We start from the raw sequence: 18,245 nt of genomic DNA, 5'->3' as shown, positions 1-18,245 counted from the left end.
GAAAATGTGTCCTAAACATAATATAAAAGTGTCAAAATGTGTCATTAAAATAATCTAGTGTCAAATTGTGTCATAAATATAATCCAAAAAAGTGTCATAAAATAATCTGAAAAAAGTGTCAAAATGTGTCATTAAAATAATCTAAAAAAGTGTCAAAATGGGTCTTAAAAATAATCTAAAAGTGTCAAAATGTGTCGTAAAAATCTAAAAAAATGTCAAAATGTGTCATAAAAGTAATCTAAAAAAGTGTCAAAATGTGTCATTAAAATAATCTAAAAAAGTTTCAAAATATGTCATATATATAATCTTAAAAAGTGTCAAAATGTGTCATAAATAGAATGTAAAAAGTGTCAAAATGTGTCATAAAAATGATCTAAAACTAAAAGATTGTCAAATGTTTCATTAAAATAATCTAGTGTCAAAATATGTCATAAATATAATCTAAAAAAGTGTCAAAATGTGTCATAAATAGAATCTAAAAGGTGTCAAAATGTGTCATAAAAATTATCTAAAAGCGTCATAATGTGTCATAAATAGAATCTAAAAGGTGTCAAAATGTGTCATAAAAATTATCTTAAAGTGTCAAAATGTGTCATAAAAATTATCTTAAAGTGTCAAAATGTGTCATAAAAATAATCTTCAAAAGTGTCAAAATGCGTCAACAATTTAATCTAAAAAAGTGTCAAAATGTGTCATAAAAATAGATAAAACCAAGGGAAACATGACTCCAAAAGTGTGTTTGTTCATTCATATAAAAATGACATTAGATGTTGGCTGCTGATGCTGAATGAGAATAGATTTCCTGATAGTCATCGTTTTTGCACACAATCCATCCATCCATTTTCTACCGCTTATTCCATTTCGGGGTCGCGGGGGGCGCTGGCGCCTATCTCAGCTACAATCGGGCGGAAGGCGGGGTACACCCTGGACAAGTCGCCACCTCACCGCAGGGCCAACACAGATAGACAGACAACATTCACACACTAGGGACCATTTAGTGTTGCCAATCAACCTATCCCCAGGTGCATGTCTTTGGAAGTGGGAGGGGCCTATCCCCAGGTGCATGTCTTTGGAGGTGGGAGGAAGCCGGAGTACCCGGAGGGAACCCACGCATTCACGGGGAGAACATGCAAACTCCACACAGAAAGATCCCGAGCCTGGATTTGAACCCAGGACTGCAGGAACTTCGTATTGTGAGGCAGACGCACTAACCCCTCTGCCACCGTGAAGCCCCGTTTTTGCACACAAACTGTTGCCAAATAAAATGTGTACTTGTCTCTTCCTGACTGCATGTCTAGAATGTCCCCCCCACCCCGACCTCCGGTAAAAACCTGCCATCCCACCTCCTCTATGCCCCCCCCACCCCGACCTCCGGTAAAAACCTGCCATCCCACCTCCTCTATGCCCCCCCCACCCCGACCTCCGGTAAAAACCTGCCATCCCACCTCCTCTATGCCCCCCCACCCCGACCTCCGCTAAAAACCTGCCATCCCACCTCCTCTATGCCCCCCCCCACCCCGACCTCCGGTAAAAACCTGCCATCCCACCTCCTCTATGCCCCCCCCCACCCCGACCTCCGGTAAAAACCTGCCATCCCACCTCCTCTATGCCCCCCCCACCCCGACCTCCGGTAAAAACCTGCCATCCCACCTCCTCTATGCCCCCCCCACCCCGACCTCCGGTAAAAACCTGCCATCCCACCTCCTCTATGCCCCCCCCACCCCGACCTCCGCTAAAAACCTGCCATCCCACCTCCTCTATGCCCCCCCCACCCCGACCTCCGGTAAAAACCTGCCATCCCACCTCCTCTATGCCCCCCCCACCCCGACCTCCGGTAAAAACCTGCCATCCCACCTCCTCTATGCCCCCCCCACCCCGACCTCCGGTAAAAACCTGCCATCCCACCTCCTCTATGCCCCCCCCCACCCCGACCTCCGGTAAAAACCTGCCATCCCACCTCCTCTATGCCCCCCCCCACCCCGACCTCCAGTAAAAACCTGCCATCCCACCTCCTCTATGGCCGCCTGTCCCCCCTGCCATCCCACCTCCTCTATGCCCCCCCCACCCCGACCTCCAGTAAAAACCTGCCATCCCACCTCCTCTATGCCCCCCCCCACCCCGACCTCCGGTAAAAACCTGCCATCCCACCTCCTCTATGCCCCCCCCCACCCCGACCTCCGGTAAAAACCTGCCATCCCACCTCCTCTATGGCCGCCTGTCCCCCCTGCCATCCCACCTCCTCTATGCCCCCCCCACCCCGACCTCCAGTAAAAACCTGCCATCCCACCTCCTCTATGGCCGCCTGTCCCCCCTGCCATCCCACCTCCTCTATGCCCCCCCCCACCCCGACCTCCAGTAAAAACCTGCCATCCCACCTCCTCTATGCCCCCCCCACCCCGACCTCCGGTAAAAACCTGCCATCCCACCTCCTCTATGCCCCCCCCACCCCGACCTCCGGTAAAAACCTGCCATCCCACCTCCTCTATGCCCCCCCCACCCGACCTCCGGTAAAAACCTGCCATCCCACCCTCCTCTATGCCCCCCCCACCCCGACCTCCGGTAAAAACCTGCCATCCCACCTCCTCTATGCCCCCCCCACCCCGACCTCCGGTAAAAACCTGCCATCCCACCTCCTCTATGCCCCCCCCCACCCCGACCTCCAGTAAAACCTGCCATCCCACCTCCTCTATGCCCCCCCCCCACCCCGACCTCCGGTAAAAACCTGCCATCCCACCTCCGCTATGCCCCCCCCACCCCGACCTCCAGTAAAAACCTGCCATCCCACCTCCTCTATGCCCCCCCCACCCCGACCTCCGCTAAAAACCTGCCATCCCACCTCCTCTATGCCCCCCCACCCCGACCTCCGGTAAAAACCTGCCATCCCACCTCCTCTATGGCCGCCTGTCCCCCCTGCCATCCCACCTCCTCTATGCCCCCCCCACCCCGACCTCCAGTAAAAACCTGCCATCCCACCTCCTCTATGGCCGCCTGTCCCCCCTGCCATCCCACCTCCTCTATGCCCCCCCCCCCAGCAGCTATGCAGGACTAACAAGTGCAGGACTGTGGTCGGCAGCCCCGGTGAAGGCCGGCCGGGGTCAGAGTCGCCCTTGTTGGCTTCCAGCAGGAATATTCAGAGATGTGAATGCAGCTTTGGCAGCGTGGTCACGGAATGCAAATATGGCAGCTCTTCAACTCAAGATTTTAATCTCTATATAGCTTCTTTGTTTTTTATATTTATATTCCTCAATGTCACTTGAGACAAGGTGGACAAATTACCTTCAACTTTTTTTGTTTTTGTATTTAAATCCAAAATATAATCACAAAAGCACAGAAATACTTACACGTCATCACATTTTTAAAGTGTTTTAAATTATTTTTATGACACTTTTTTTTAGATTATCTTTATGACACTGACATTTTTTAGATTATCTTTATGATACATTTTGATACTTTTTTAGATTATTTTTATGACACATTTTCTTACATTTGAAACTTTTTTAGATTATTTTTATGACACATTTCCTTACAAATTTTTGACACATTTTGACAGGTTTTTTTTAGATTTTTTTAATGAAACATTTTTACACTTTTTAAAAATTATTTTTATGATTATGATTTTATGTTTTTTTAGTAGTGTCAAAGCGCTTTGAGTACCTTGAAGGTAGAAAAGCGCTATACAAGTACAACCCATCTATCATTATTTAAATAATTTATGACACATTTGACACTTTTTTCAAAAAATTATTTTTATGACACATTTTGACACTTTTTAGATTTTTTGTTGTTGCAAGGACAAAGTACCTTCAGCTATTGGTTGAATTTAAATAAAAATATAATCACAAAAGCACACAAATACTTATGTCATCACATTTTGACACTTTTTGGGTTACTTTTATGACACATTTTGACGCATTTTTTTAGATGATTTTTATGACACATTTTGACAATTTTTTTAGATTATTTTTTGTTGTTGCAAACCCAAATTACCTTCAGCGTTTATTTGGTTTCATTTATAACAAAAATATCATCACAAAAGCACACAAATACTTATGTTCCATCACATCTTGACACTTTTTCAGATGATTTTTAATGACACTTTTTTAGATTATTTTTATTTTCTTATGGGGGGCACAACCTAATGAAGTACTTAAAGGAGCCAGTATGCAATAATGTCATGTCAAGTCATCATTAAATGGCCCTGATATGTCAAAAGGCATTAATAAATCATGTTCTTGTCCAATACCTCTAGAACTGATAACTGTAGTTCAGCCGGGATATGACCATTTCAAAATTATATTTACAGCCTTGAAATATTATTGTTTTCATTTCGATGTCCCCCTCTCCACCGTTTGACTAATTAAAAAGTCTGAGTGTGTCACATCCAGGTTGCCAGTCGAGCTACTGCCACTGGTAAAGTTACTAAACATGTCAGACCCTAGTCCATCTAAAAGGCGCCGTTACGATTCTCAACTTATTCATGACAAAGCCAAAAACAAGGATTTGTATCGGGATGCCTTTGAAAGTTGAGATGACTGAAGGCGGAGAAGACTTTTTCATATGACGCCAAACTTGCTAATTTCCTCGTTGATAGGTAAGTCAGGCAATGACGGCTTTCTTTTTACTTGAAACAAATGTAAACAGAACTTTGGAATTTAAACTATATAGTCCAATACAGTCTATGATCTTGTCTAACAAAACGAGTATGTTCCTGCAACGAATGCTTAGCATGCTAGCCTGGTCAATGACACATATTATGGACTACATCTACCAAGTTATATGGCAATCTGAAACGTTTGAAACAGTCGCCTATAGCCATACCTTGGTAAAATTAGGCTGCTTAGCATGTTCTACTTATTTTCACCAGTATAACCATTGCTAGTGTTGGTTGTAGTTCTTTTTAGTCTTTGTTTTCTGATATTACTGACAATAACCATATGATTGCCATTTGTTGTGCTATTGTACGCAGACATGACGTACTTCTTCCTGAAAATAGCCTAATTTCTGTGTAAAATGAGTTGGTTAGACATGTGTTATTGACAAAACACTTGTCTATTCAGCTTACTATCAACCCCGAGTAAGAGGCAGTGGAAGTTTGAAGTTCCTTGGAGTAGCCCAGTCCGTCTAGCTGGATTCAGCAGTGTATCTGGCAACCTCAGTCAGGGAGAGGGGGAGGGGACTACATCATTTTGACTGTGATTGCAGTACCATTTTTGGCCAGATGATTACATATGGCTCCTTTAACCTTTAGGAGCAAACCTTCAACGTTTGTACCAACCTCAATGATCCAAAGACTAATTAGTTGTGTTGTATTTATAAACACTCAATGTGTCTGTCCGTAGTTTTGTTTTAATTGTGCAAGTATGTCGAGATGTTTAGTGTTTGTACAGAGCTTTTAGTAGGAAAGTATCATTTTTATTATGTTTTTTATCAAATTCTGTGACCCCAAAATATTATTTTTAAAAATATTTTTATGCAACTTGTTTAAAACAAATATTTGTGTCTTTCTATTCGAAAATTTGACCCTTAGGACACAAAGGCTGCCTTTTTTGTCCTTTTGGTAAATTTTTGCTAAATCCTGGCCATCATTTTTGTTGTGTTTCTCCAGTAAACATACATTTTAATACAATGTAGATTTTTTTCAAATATACTGGCAGATATTCCCCAACGCCAAACAATAAATTCTTCATTTTTCAAAGGGCATAAATAAAAACATTTTAGAATCTCTTTTCACCCTACTTTGCTCAAATCTATCAATCAACTTCAGCCATAATCAAAAATCCCAAACATGTTTGTTTTATTGAATTTTAACCATTTTAAGACATTTTGATCACATGTCACTTTTTTATTATTATTTGCTAAATATGAGTTATTTTACTGATTCAAACCTGTGAAATAATCCAAACAAAAGTCAGTTTCAAAAAGAAGATTTTTAAATATTTTCAAGCCCTAAAAAGCTTGCAAGAGAAACCAAACTGAACATCTCCAGATGGCTAAGTGTGGCAACAAAAACTGGGTAACTGACCTCAAAAATCAATGAAATCCGGGATGTCCAAAATTTTTCCACAAAGCGATGTAGCTTGCATGCTACAAAAAATTAGCGTATTTCCTTGAATTGCCGCCGGGTACATAGTATGCGCCTGCCTAGAATTACTGCCGGGTCAAAGTTGTTTCGCAAAATAATTTTACTGAATGTGGCCCCAGCTATAAAAAGTTTGGACACCCCTGGGTGAAAAAATGTTTGCTTTAGAACTTCACACAAAGCAACAAACATGACTTGTTAAAACGTGAGGAAAATTATCTTTTAGACCAGACCTGGGCAAATTAAGGCCCGGGTGCCACATGCGGCCCGTTAAACTTTTCAATCTGGTCCGCCGGACATTCCCAAATATTTTTTTTAGATCTTTAAGATGGAAAGTGTAGCCGCCATTATGTTTTGCAGTCATGTTTTCTAATGACTGTAAGTCTACAACTATTCAAAGCATTTTAATGCTTGGAATATGCGCTTATGGATGATATACTAGTTACTATGGTTATCTAATTAGTTATGATGGTCATCTAATTAGTTACTATGGTCATCTAATTAGTTGTTATGGTCATCTAATTAGTTACTATGGTCATCTAATTAGTTACGATGGTCATCTAATTAGTTATGATGGTCATCTAATTAGTTACTATGGTCATCTAATTAGTTGTTATGGTCATCTAATTAGTTACTATGGTCATCTAATTAGTTACTATGGTTATCTAATTAGTTACGGTGGTCATCTAATTAGTTACTATGGTCATCTAATTAGTTACTATGGTCATCTAATTAGTTACTATGGTCATCTAATTAGTTACTATGGTCATGTAAGTCACAGCAGTTCAGAAGAGGCACCAAGCAGTGTGGGCGGGAAGTGTTTCCACAGACGCGGAAGGAGCTTTTCACAACAAAGTTCTAAAGCTTAGTGATATATCAGATACATCAGATTGTAGGTGGGGTTTTTTTGTACCCTTTGTTCATATTTCACTGTTTGTTGAATTTGTATTGCATTTCATTTGATTGTAAAATATGTCAATCGAAAGGGAGTGTGACATTTATATTTTGTCAATATTCAGTGATAGAAAAATGTAAAATTCCACTACGTTTTTTTAAGGCGGTGTGTCATAACGTCATTTATCTCTTCTGTCTTGCCTCTGGTGAGGGCGGTCGCATTTTTTCCCGCTCCCTCTGCTCCCAGCTTGCTCTCTTTGTTTTTGAAGCCTCTGTCTTTGCGCTGTCCTCAAATCTAAACATCAGACATGGATAAGATGGATCACATCATGGAGAAACTTGCTGAAAAGAAGTACCGTATTTCCTTGAATTGCGGCTGGGGCGCTAATTAATTTAAAACCTCTTCTTACTCCGACGTTTACCAAAGGCATGCGGTAAAGGCAAGCATGCGCTAATTGTTTTAAAACCTCTTCTCACTCCGGCACTTACCAAAGGCATGTGGTAAATTTAGGCCTGCGCTTATAAATTTGACTGTGATGCAAGGATACCATCATGAAAAGCACATTTAATAAAAAAAAAACGTTATTATGGTCTTACCTTTACTTATAAATGAAGTCCATGTGCAGCTCCTTCTGATCAAAAGCATTGATAAATTGTTTATAAAAGTGTTCCTTATCTTTCTTCAGTTTTAAAAGTCTCTCTGTCTCGATGGAGATCTTCCTTTATTCCCTCCTGCTTCGATTGAAAGTCTAGTATAGAAAACTGTTTTATTTTAGATATGTAATCCTCCATGTTAAAAGTGCAAGCGAGAGGAAAAAATAAACAAACGTTGCTCCCTGTTGCTGCTTGTTGTCACTTCTTCTGCAGCCGAGTAGTCGCAAGAAGGATCACTAGCGCCCTCTACCACCAGGAGGCGGGAGTCATTTCATGATTCATATTTGACACACGCAGCTTCGGTATATTAATAAAACATAGCTGCTTACTGTTCTTTTTAGCATATTCAATAGCTTGGACCTTAAATCCTACTAAATAGATCTTAATCTTCTTCCCTTTATGCGATTTGAAGTTATTGAAATCAGCCTCCTCCATTTTGAAAATGATGACAGGTGAAGTGTCACTCGTGACGTGACGTGTTTGACCCGGTGGAAATTCTAGACATACATACGTAATGAAAATAATATTTTGCGAAACGAGTTTGACCCGGCGTTAATCCTGAGCCGGCGGTGATGCTAAGCATGTGCTAATTATTTTGCGAAATGAGTTTGACCCGGCAGTAATTATCGGCAGGCGCATACTATATACCCGGCGGCATTTTAAGGAAATGCGGTATTCTGAAGTGAATCGCAAGTTGGATCACCTCATGGAGAAGCTTGCTGAAAAGGAAAATTTGATTGAATTTTAGAGCACCCAGCATGGACGAATAGAACAGACAAGTCATTGTTTTGACTGTTCGCGGAGAACAACCCCCTAATCTACGATTTGACTCCTTCGAATGGCATTGACGTTGTGGAAACAGGAGCAAGCTGTTCTGAAAAACACCCGCGAGGACACCTCAATGATGGATGCTTTTGACATGGAGGTTTTTTTCCCACTCCAGACTAGGCGCCCTTAGGAGCCCAGTCTAGATTGTATTTTCTTACTCATCTATTTCCCCAGCGTTTTACCTTTTTCCCCTCTTTTACAGGGCGCCTCGAGGCGACCCATCAGCGTTTCTGTTCTGTAAGCCTGTACACGTTTGTTTGTCTAATCTTGAACGGGTTTGGGCTGAAAACAAAGTTTTGTTGTACTTGTGCAATGACAATAAAGACCTACCTACATTTAGACATTTTTGTGAAGTTTTGTATTAGTGTCCCTAAAAATAGATATAGCGGCCCCCAGACACGACTTTTTCTCTAAATGTGGCCCCCGAGTCAAAATAATTGCCCAGGCCTGTTTTAGACTATTTTTAGAAGGAAAAAAAAAGGATTCACCTCGTGCAGACGTGCATTATCTGCCTTGTGCATTCTTACAAATGTCCTTGCACAGCATGCTGTCACGGACTTGATGAGCTTCGTGATGTGCTTACAGACTGCCCGTCCTAAAAAAAAAAAAAAAAAATACGGGGGGAGGAAGGCTCCATGGCGACGATAACAGGTGATGAATGTGTTACCTGTGCGGTCTTTCCACCCGCTAAGAGTCATGACTTGGATTCCCTAGCATGGCAGGGAGCGCTTAGTGTCCGCCTGCGCGTGTGGAAGGGAAGAGGTGGTGACCGGACAAAGTTCCGGCTGAAATGGAGAGCTGCCTTCAGAGCTCCTGCGCCTGAACCAGTGACACGCAGCGGTAGCACAGGGCCAGGAAGCCCGTGCCCAGCAGGTCCCCCAGGGCCGTCAGGTACGGGATGGAGAAGTTGTCGGGGTCCAGCGAGCGCCGCCACATCAAGCGGACGATGAGGTCGGCCGCATAAAGCAAGATGGACACCTGTGGCCACGATCACAAACATATTTGTCATATCAGCACTCGTGGTTAACAAGAATCCAGCGTTAACCATTGTTGGGCCGCATCGGTACTCAGTTGTAATACACCTTTCTACCACTTGTGGCAGTAATGGCAATATCAAACAAACAGAATACAACAGAATAGAATGGACTTTATGGTCATTACATTTGCATATAACGAGATTAAGGACTCTAATTTAAAGTGCGGTTGTAGGAACAAATATGGGATAAAAATAAATTGCACAATAGGTAATAAGAAAAGAAAAATACGAATTGAAATAAAAAGACTACTACCGTATTTCATTGAATTGCGGCCGGGGCGCTAATTAATTTAAAACCTCTTCTCACTCCTGCGTTTACCAAAGGCATGCGGTAAATTTAGGTCTGCGCTTAAAAATTTGAGTGTGATGTAAGGATACCATCATGAAAAGCACATTTAATAAAAAAAACGTTACTATGGTCTTACCTTTACTTATAAATGAAGTCCATGCGCAGCTCCTTCTGTTTTAAAAGTCTCTCTGTCTCGATGGAGATCTTTCTTTATTACCTCCTGCTTCCATTGAAAGTCCAGTTTAGAAAACAGTTTTATTTTAGATATGTAATCCTCCATGTTAAAAGTGCAAGCGAGAGAAAAAAACAAACACGCGCTGCTCACTCTTGCTGCTTGTTGTCACTTCTTCTGCAGCCGAGTAGTCGCAAGAAGGATCACTAGCGCCCTCTACCACCAGGAGGCGGGAGTCATTTAATGACTCATATTTGACACACGCAGCTACGGTATATTAATAAAACATAGCTGCTTACTGTTCTTTTTAGCATATTCAATAGCTCGGACCTTAAATCCTACTGAATAGCTGTTAATTTTCTTCCCTTTATGCGATTCCAAATGATTGAAATCAGCCTCCTCCATTTTGAAAATGATGACAGGTGAAGTGTCACTCGTGACGTGACGAGTTTGACCCGGTGGAAAATTCTACGCATATGCTAATTATTTTGTGAAACGAGTTTGACCCGGCGGAAATTCTAGACATGAGCTAATAAAAATAATACTTTGCGAAACGAGTTTGACCCGGCAGTAATCCTGAGCCGGTGGTAATGCTAAGCATGCGCTAATTATTTTGCGAAACGAGTGTGACCCGGCAGTAATTCTAGGCAGGCGCATACAGGAGTACCGGGGTAATAAATAACAATTAGTGTCGGACGTATTGCACTCGAAGGGTATTATTGCACAGTAGGGTATTAGGGTAGGATATTGTTTATGGGTGAAGTCTGGAGGTAAAATCCGAGTATTTTCTTAAGCGCAAAAAATATGACTAAGTAGTAAGGCTGTATTTTCATTTGCACTTTAATTTTATTGACAGTTTATTTTAAAAAAATCATTACTAATATGTATTTAGTTACAATGTATTTATTTGAGCACTGTAACTAAATGTATATTATATCAGTTTTTATAAGTGCCTTCTTTTGCAGTATATTGAAATTGTATTTATTTTATAATATTTGTTGTGACGAGGGTTGCGCATGGACTTCATTTATAAGAAAAGGTAAAACCATAATAACGTTTTTTTTTATTCAATGTGCTTTTCATGATGGTATCCTTACATCACACTCAAATTTATAAGCGCAGGCCTAAATTTACCGCATGCCTTTGGTAAGTGCCGGAGTGAGAAGAGGTTTTAAAATAATTAGCGCATGCTTGCCTTTACCGCATGCCTTTAGTAAACGCCGGAGTGAGAAGAGCTTTTAATTTAATTAACGCCCTGGCGGCAATTCAAGGATATATGGTAACGTAAATCCAATTAATTTGTTAAAAAATTAACACAAAACACATAAATAATAATTCCAGTTTCACAAGCAAAAAAAAAGCAAAATATTAATGGAATGGATAAATGAACATTTAACATACATTTTACCTTTAATGAAATCAACACAACCTTTGTCTTTTGCTGTGAGCTATTTCCTAAATTCAATAGTTCTTCTCACCTTCTTTATCAAAGTGCTCGCACTGGTGTTATAATGTATTTATTTGAGCACTGTAACTGAATGTATGTTATATCAGTTGTTATAAGTGCCTTCTTTTGCAGTATATTTAAATTGTATTTATTTTATAAACATATGTTGTGACGAGGGTTGCAAAATTCCGGGAATATTCAAAGCTGGAAAATTTCCATGGGAATTAACGGGAAAATATGGGAATTAACGAGAATTATCAGGAGTTAATGGGAATAAACATTGAATAAAACATGCTAGATCTTGCAGCATGATTATTAGCTAAAACAACCTGATTTAATGCAAATTTAGTCAAAAGAAACATAAAAAAAAATTGTTATATATTGTGGTATCTAAAGTTGGACAAAAACTAAGCAATATTTCACATAAGAAATAATGCGAAGTGAAGTGAAGTGAATTATATTTATATAGCGCTTTTCTCGAGTGACTCAAAGCGCTTTACATAGCGAAACCCAATATCTAGGTTACATTTAAACCAGAGGCTGAGAAGCATTGCTTTAAATCCAGGATGTTTCTGTACATTGCTGCATTTATTTTTCCCTCTATCCTTACTAGTCTACCAGTGTAAATCCAATTCATTTGTTAAAATATGAACACAAAACACATAAATAATAATTCCAGTTTTACAAGCAGAAACAAAGCAAAATATTAATGGAATGGATAAATGAACATTTAACATACATTTTACCTTTAATGAAATCAACACAACCTTCGTCTTTTGCTGTGAGCTTTTTCCTAAATTCAATAGTTCTTCTCACCTTCTTTATCAAAGTGCTCGCACTCGCGTTATTGCCTCCAGCTCACCACGGACGACGACGTGTTGTTTACGCCACATAACACGTCACACCGTCGTGACTCCGCCCCCCAGCTTATCAAAATGCCCTCGAAACTTTTTTGGGCTCCATGGTGGGTGATTTTGCAGTCATACTTCATAAAAAAAAACAAAAAAAAAACAGCCTGCGATCCCTATTTTGTATTCCACATAATGATACACGGGCCATGGCAACTAGTTTTTAAAGCGCAATGTTTACAAAATGTCCGTATCCCTTCCGAAATAGGCTCCAGTACCCCCGCGACCCCCAAAGCGACAAGCCGTAGAAAATGGATGGATGGGCATTAGGGTTTACATGTGGTGATAGAGGACATGAAAAACGTCCTCCATTGTGTAGAGTGAGTGAGGGGCTTTGGGGAAGATACCTGGAGCACAGCAGCACACAGGTAGCAGGCGGCGAAGGTGAGAGTGATTGGCACCTCATCACCCTGCAACAGCGAGATGGCGTAGAGGAAGACCAGGTGACCGGGCATGACCAACATCAGCAGCACACGCGTCGACTTGGAGTTCAGACCTGTCGGACCAGAGAGAGGAAGGTTGTAGGGGAACACGAGGCCTCAGTTCCAAGCACTAAAGGGGAACATTATCAGCAGACCTATGCAAGCGTCAATATATACCTTGATGGTGCAGAAAAAAGACCATACATTTTTTTAACCGATTTCCGAACTCTAAATGGGTAAATTTTGGCGAATTAAACGCCTTTCTGTTTATCGCGCTGGAGGCGATGACGTCAGAATGTGACGTCGCCGAGGTAACACACCCACCATTTTCATTTTCAACACATTACAAACACCGGGTCGCAGCTCTGTTATTTTCCGTTTTTTTGACTATTTTTTGGAACCTTGGAGACATCATGCCTCGTGGGTGTGTTGTCGGAGGGTGTAACAACACTAACACGGAGGGATTCAAGTTGCACCACTGGCCCCAAGATGCCAAAGTGTCTGCCGCCAGACCCCCATTGAATGTGCCAGAGTGTCTCCACATTTGACCGGCAGTGCTAAAGCAGACATGGCACAGAGATGTATGGATCACCTGCAGATGCATTTGCAACGATAAAGTCAACGAAATCACAAAGGTGAGTTTTGTTGATGTTGACTGCCAGCTAATCGATGCTAACATGCTACGCTAATCGATGCTAACATGCTATTTACCGGCGGTGCTAAAGCAGACATGGCACAGAGATGTATGGATAACCTGTAGATGCATTTGCAACTATATTACGTTTCCTTCCACCCACATTTAATGCGAAACAAACACAAGTTGCTCCAGTGTCAAAAGATGCGAAAGTCCTGATCGTTTGGTCCGCACATTTACCGTCGATGCTAACGCAGCTATTCGGCCATGCTATGGCTATGAATAGCGTCAATAGCTATTGGCTCAATAGCTTCAGTTTCTTCTTCAATACTTTCATACTCCAACCATCTGTTTCAATACATGCTTAATATGTTGAATCGCTTAAGTCGCTGAAATCCGAGTTTGAATCCGAGTTAATGTCGCTATATCTTGCTGTGGTATTCCCATTGTTTGTTTACATTGGCAGCACTGTGTGACGTCACAGGGAAATGGCCAGTGTCTTCGCAGAGAGCCGAAAGAAAGGCACTTTAAAGCTTTATTTAGGGATATTCCGAGACCGGTAAAATTTTGAAAAAACTTCAAAAAATACAACAAGCCACTGGGAACTGAATTTTATTGTTTTTAACCCTTTTGAAATTGTGATAATGTTCCCCTTTAAGAGATTAATTCCGCACATTTTTCTTTAGCTTTTTTTGCACCGCCGTCGTGCATGATGACGGGATTCCAAGTCATGTCTAAATGTCCTCCAAGAAACACACAAGGGGGATCTGCTCTTGTATTTTAGTGAAGTCACTTACAAAATGTACTAAAGTAGACGAGCTCGGGCCCAGCAAAAGCTGGCGGCCTTTCTGGGTGTTGTTGATAAATAAGTTAAAGTTAAAGTTAAAGTACCAATGATTGTCACACACACACTGTGGTGAAATTTGTCCTTTGCATTTGACCCATCCCCTTGTTCACCCCCTGGGAGGTGAGGGGAGCAGTGAGCAGCAGCGGTGACGCACCCGGGAATCATTTTGGTGATTTAACCCCCAATTCTAACGTTTGATGCTGAGTGCCAAGCAAGGAAGAGAATGGGTCCTATTTTTTTCAATTTTCATTTAATTTCCATTTATTCCTTTCATGAAAATGCATATATCAAAAGCCACGTACAAATGACACTTTCATTGTTTTTTGTTTCTTATACATTTCCATGATCAAAAAGGAGCAGATGGAAGAATAATAGTCTTATACCGTATTTCATTGAATTGCCGCCGGGTACATAGTATGTGCCTGCCTAGAATTACTGCCGGGTCAAACTCGTTTCGCCAAATAATTAGCGCATGCTTAGCATTACCGCCGGCTCAGGATTAACGCCGGGTCAAACTCGTTTCGCAAAATATTATTTTTATTAACTCATGTCTAGAATTTCCACCGGGTCAAACTGTTTTGCAAAATAATTAGCATATGCCTAGAATTTCCGCCGGGTCAAACTCGTCACGTCACGAGTGACACTTCACCTGTCATCATTTTCAAAATGGAGGAGGCTGATTTCAATCATTTTAAATCGCATGAAGGAAGAAGATTAAGAGCTATTCAGTAGGATTTAAGGTCCAAGCTATTGAATATGCTAAAAAGAACAGTAAGCAGCTATATTTTATTTATATACCGTAGCTGCGTGTGTCAAATATGAGTGATTAAATGACTCCCGCCTCCTGGTGGCAGAGGGCGTTAGTGATCCTTCTTGCGACTACTCGGCTGCAGAAGAAGAGACAACAAGCAGCAAGAGTGAGCAGCGTGTGTTTATTTTTTCGTCTCGCTTGCACTTTTAACATGGAGGATTACATATCTACAATAAAACGGTTTTCTAAACTGGACTTTCAATTGAAGCAGGAGGTAATAAAGGAAGATCTCCATCGAGACAGAGAGACTTTTAAAACTGAAGAAAGATAAGGAAGACTTCTATAAACAAGTTATCGATGCTTTTCATCAGAAGGAGCTGCGCATGGACTTCATTTATAAGTAAAGGTAAGACCATAATGACGTTTTTTTTAATTAAATGTGCTTTTCATGATGGTATCCTTACATCACACTCAAATGTATAAGCGCAGGCCTTAATTTACCGCATGCCTTTGGTAAGCGCCGATGTGAGAAGAAGTTTTAAATTAATTAGCACCCCGGCGGCAATTGAAGGAAATACGGTAATATAAATGACTCTTTTCTCTGAAAACAATAAAGGCATTATGTTGCTGTAATATGTATTTCCTTCTATTACTGCACAATGATTGAAATAAGGTCGAATAGTTGAGCAATATAACAATCTCTTTGTGTTATACGGGAAACTGCATTCAAAATAAATAAGCTCTCAGGGCGGACACTCTCACCACGAGGCCACTGAGTAGATTTATGGCTATGCAAATGGTTTTGGCTTTGCATAGTGGAGTTTTAACTTGCACTTACAAATATAGCGACCAACTGTAGTTACTGATAGTGGTTCTCGAAAGTGTTCCTCAGCCCGTGTGGTGATATCCTTTACACACTGCTTTTCGATGCAGGGATGATGGGTCATGGGCATTCAATGTTGGTTTTCGGTCTTGCCGCTTACGTGCAGTGATTTCTCCGTTAAGCGTCTTGTTTTGCAGTCTATTCAATTGAATATAAGTTGAAAAGGATTTGCAAATCATTGTATTTTGTTTTTATTTACTATTTACCCAACGTGCAAACTTCACTGGTTTTGGGGTTTGTAAGTACAACAGACTATCTGTTTGAGTCTGTTAAAACAGTAAATGACCTTATGAATCTACTTTTTTATGGATATATCTATTTTCGTATTACTGCAATTAATTTAATAGAAAATACCTAAAAATTAGGGGTTTTCTAAGGATTTTTTTTTGGGATGAGATTAAAAACGATCATATTTAATTAGTCACACATTTTTCGTAGAACAGTGTTTTTCAACCACTGTCCCGGTGTGCCGTGGGAGATTATCTAATTTCACCAATTAGGGGTAAAAAAATATTGTTTTCAAACCAGTAGTTATAGTCCTCAAATGATTTGTTGTTGAGTGTCGGTGCTGTCTAGAGCTCGGCAGAGTAACCGTGTAATACTATTCTATATAAGTAGGTAGCAGCAGGTAGCTAATTGCGTTGTAGATGTGGGAAACAGCGGGGGGCAGTGTGCAGGTAAAACGGTGTCTAATGCTTAAACAAAAAATAAACAAAAGGTGAGTGCCCCTAAGAAAAGGCATTGAAGCTTAGGGAATGCTATGCAGAACAAAACTAAACTGACTACAAAAGTAAACGAAAACAGAATGCTGGACGACAGCAAAGACTTACTGTGGAGCAAAGATGGCGTCCACAATGTACATCCCAACATGACATGACAATCGACAATGTCCCCACAAAGAAGGATAAAAATTGCTAAAACGAAGTAGATGCGGGAAGTATCGCTCAAAGGAAGACATGAAACTGCCACAGGAAAATACCAAACAAAGAGAAAAAGCCACCAAAATAGGAGCGCAAGACAAGAAGTAAAACACTACACACAGGAAAACAGCAAAAAAGTGCAATTAAGTCAGGGGGTGATGTGACAGGTGGTGACAGTACACCTGCTTGGAGACAAGAGCTGTATTGATGCATGCTAGGTTATGCTTTAAAGTCATATCCAACAATTGCGACAATTACTTTTTACTCTAAACCAGGGGTCTCAGACACGCGGGCCAATTGCGGCTCGCAAGACGTTGTTTTCGGGCCCCACCTTAGTCTGAAAGTCCAATGTTAGTGCAGCCCGCATATTTTATATGAATGGCGCTTGACAGCGTTGTGTTATTTGGCTCCAAAATGGCTCTTTCAACGTTCTGGGTTGCCTACCCCTGCATTAGTGGAAAAGCGGTAAATGAGTGGATGCGACTGAGGAGACGAGGGTTTTGTCACACCGCGACACCTGTCCGTCAGTAATAACAGTCCCCGATAATCTCGACCAATTCAAACCGTTATTTGTAGAGATGTCCGATAATATTGGACTGCCGATATTATTGGCCCACAAATCCTTTAGAATGCACTATCGGAAATGATCGGTATCAGTTTCAAAAAGGGAAAAGTACAGAGCGGCAATAAACCTTAAAGGCACTGCCTGTGCGTGCCGGCCCAGTCACATAATATCTACGGCTTTTCACACACACAAGTGAAAGCAAGTCATACTTGGTCAACAGCCATACAGGTCACACTGAGGGTGGCCGTATAAACAACTTTAACACTGTTACAAATATGCGCCACACTGTGAACCAGGGGTCACCAATGCGGTGCCCGCGGGCACCAGGTCGCCCGTAAGGACCAGATGAGTCGCCCGCTGGCCTGTTCTAAAAATAGCTCAAATAGCAGCACTTACCAGTGAGCTGCCTCTATTTTTTTAAATTGTATTTATTTACTAGCAAGCTGGTCTCGCTTTGCTCGACATTTTTAAATCTAAGAGAGACAAAACTCAAATAGAATTTGAAAATCTAAGAAAATATTTTAACTTGTTTAAATAAATTCATTTATTTTTTTACTTTGCTTCTTATAACTTTCAGAAAGACAATTTTAGAGGAAAAAATAAAACCTTAAAGATGATTTTAGGATTTTTAAACACATACTTTTTTACCTTTTAAATGCCTTCCTCTTCTTTCCTGACAATTTAAATCAATATTCAAGTATTTTTTTTATTTATTTATTGTAAAGAATAATAAATACATTTTAATTTAATTCTTCATTTTATCTTCTGTTTTTTTGCCAAAGAATATTTGTGAAATATTTATTCAAACTTATGATTAAAATAAAAAAAAAATATCCTGGCAAATCTAGAAAATCTGTAGAATCAAATTTTAATCTTATTTCAAAGTCTTTTGAATTTCTTTTAAAATTTTTGTTCT

General features: G+C 40.7%; 1 protein-coding gene across 9 annotated transcripts in view; it reads right to left on the bottom strand.

The window, feature by feature from the left end:
• The window catches only part of LOC133555289 (solute carrier family 41 member 1-like), a 72,005-nt gene that overhangs the window by 15,855 nt on the left and 37,905 nt on the right, over window positions 1-18,245 (bottom strand). For 4 of the 9 annotated variants that reach the window (XM_061904936.1, XM_061904932.1, XM_061904934.1 and 1 more), the window contains 2 exons: window positions 12,655-12,803; window positions 4,072-9,433 (listed from right to left, as the gene is read on the bottom strand). In XM_061904936.1, coding sequence (XP_061760920.1) covers window positions 9,260-9,433; window positions 12,655-12,803 — 323 coding nt within the window. In that variant the 3' untranslated portion in view covers window positions 4,072-9,259. Of the gene's footprint in view, window positions 1-4,071; window positions 9,434-12,654; window positions 12,804-18,245 lie in introns of those variants that run through there. The other 5 variants (XR_009807317.1, XR_009807316.1, XR_009807315.1 and 2 more) reach the window with 3 other exon arrangements.

The sequence above is a fragment of the Nerophis ophidion genome, linkage group LG06, assembly GCF_033978795.1.
Source record: "Nerophis ophidion isolate RoL-2023_Sa linkage group LG06, RoL_Noph_v1.0, whole genome shotgun sequence".
In the NCBI taxonomy this organism is placed as follows: Eukaryota; Metazoa; Chordata; class Actinopteri; order Syngnathiformes; family Syngnathidae; genus Nerophis; species Nerophis ophidion.
This window is presented reverse-complemented; position numbering and strand designations above follow the sequence as displayed.